General features: G+C 36.9%; 1 protein-coding gene across 1 annotated transcript in view; it reads left to right on the top strand.

The window, feature by feature from the left end:
• Positions 1-1,461, top strand: part of USF1 (upstream transcription factor 1) — a 25,569-nt gene that overhangs the window by 17,139 nt on the left and 6,969 nt on the right. The window contains exon 7 of the mRNA XM_015824833.1: positions 400-490. Coding sequence (XP_015680319.1) covers positions 400-490 — 91 coding nt within the window. The remainder of the gene's footprint in view (positions 1-399; positions 491-1,461) is intronic.

Here is a 1,461-nt window from a genome sequence, read left to right as displayed (position 1 = left end):
GCGGGTCTGACCTAGGGTGAATTTTAAATAGGGACAATTTTAATGATTTTAATAAGACACAGTGATAAATATTTGGTTTTTAATTGGCTTTTATAGGGGATAATGTTTTATATTGTTTTAACATGCTGTGAGCCGCCCTGAGTCCCATGGGGAGAAGGGCGGCATATAAGTTAATGAAAATAAATAAATAAATAAATAAACAGTCGTAAGTGTGAAAAACAGTCACAAGCCATTTTTGTCAGTGCTGTTGTAACTTTGAACGGTCACTAAATGAACTCTTGTAAGTCGAGGACTACCTGCAGTTTGAACATAGCATGTTCTGCGTCCACAGTTGCAATTAGTAATTCATTTTGGAGTGTTTTGTCAACCCAAAGCCTTTCTCTCTCCTGCTTCGAACAGGGCAGTTTTTCGTCATGATGTCACCCCAGGAGGTGCTGCAGAGTGGGACCCAGCGGTCAATCGCGCCCCGGACTCACCCTTATTCCCCGTGAGTGACAGGCCCCGTGTTTAATGCCATTCTTGCCGAAGTCCGAATTGGGAGGGTTTTTGCTTAGTTTTCCAAGTTTTCAGAGTTGGTTTGCTAGTCTCTCTCTCTCTCTTGGGATTTGGGAATACAACTTTTGAGTGTAGAATTATTTTTATTATTATTATTTTTATTAGGATTTTTCAATAGGTCTCTTGCCTTGAGCAGGACATTGGACTAGAAGTCCTCCAAGGTCCTTCCCAGCCCTGGGATTCTATTTTCTATCTTCTAATACAATAAAAAATGGAAAATAGAAAAAAAAACGGAAAAAAGAAGGAAAACATGAAGTTATGACTTCCATCCTTCTTTCGGTTGAGTAATTGCCATCTTAATTTTTCCCTTTAAAATCAAACCTTTATTATGGTTCAGAGACCAGCATTAGGAGAATGAGATACAAATAATATTTTTTTTAAAAAAACTTAAAAACACAACGTGAAACCAAGAAAAACACATTAAAAACAGCCTTTTCTTCTTTCCATAAAAAGTCCAAAAAGGTTTCCAGTCTTTCAAAAAAAAAAAAAAGTCTTGTATCATTTTTACCCTGATCAAACTGCTTAGCTTTGCAGTTTTATAATCCGCTCTTCCACTGTGGAGATTTCATTATTCATCCCTCTTTGTGCATACAATAATCTTGTCACAGTTACCTCCAAAATCTTAGTTTCCCATATTTCTTTTCCAGTTCAGTCCATAAAGCTCAACAGAAGCAATTCCAGTTTTATTTAATATTAATCCGCAATATCTTCTCATCAGTGTATAAATTCGCACCCCAATTTTTTTGTTTTTCTTCTCAAGTTCATCATGCACGCTAAGAAGCTCCCTCTTCACATTTCCAAGCCTGGTTTGATAGTCCTTTGTCCGTTTTTAACATCCTAGCCAGTGTCACAGACCGACAATACCTCATTTATAAGAATTCTGACTTAAATTACGACACAATGTAA

This window comes from Protobothrops mucrosquamatus, unplaced genomic scaffold, assembly GCF_001527695.2.
Source record: "Protobothrops mucrosquamatus isolate PMUCROS unplaced genomic scaffold, P.Mucros_1.0 scaffold2371, whole genome shotgun sequence".
Classification (NCBI taxonomy): Eukaryota; Metazoa; Chordata; class Lepidosauria; order Squamata; family Viperidae; genus Protobothrops; species Protobothrops mucrosquamatus.
The sequence above is the reverse complement of the archived record's forward strand: the minus strand, read 5'-3'. Positions and strand labels throughout refer to the sequence as shown.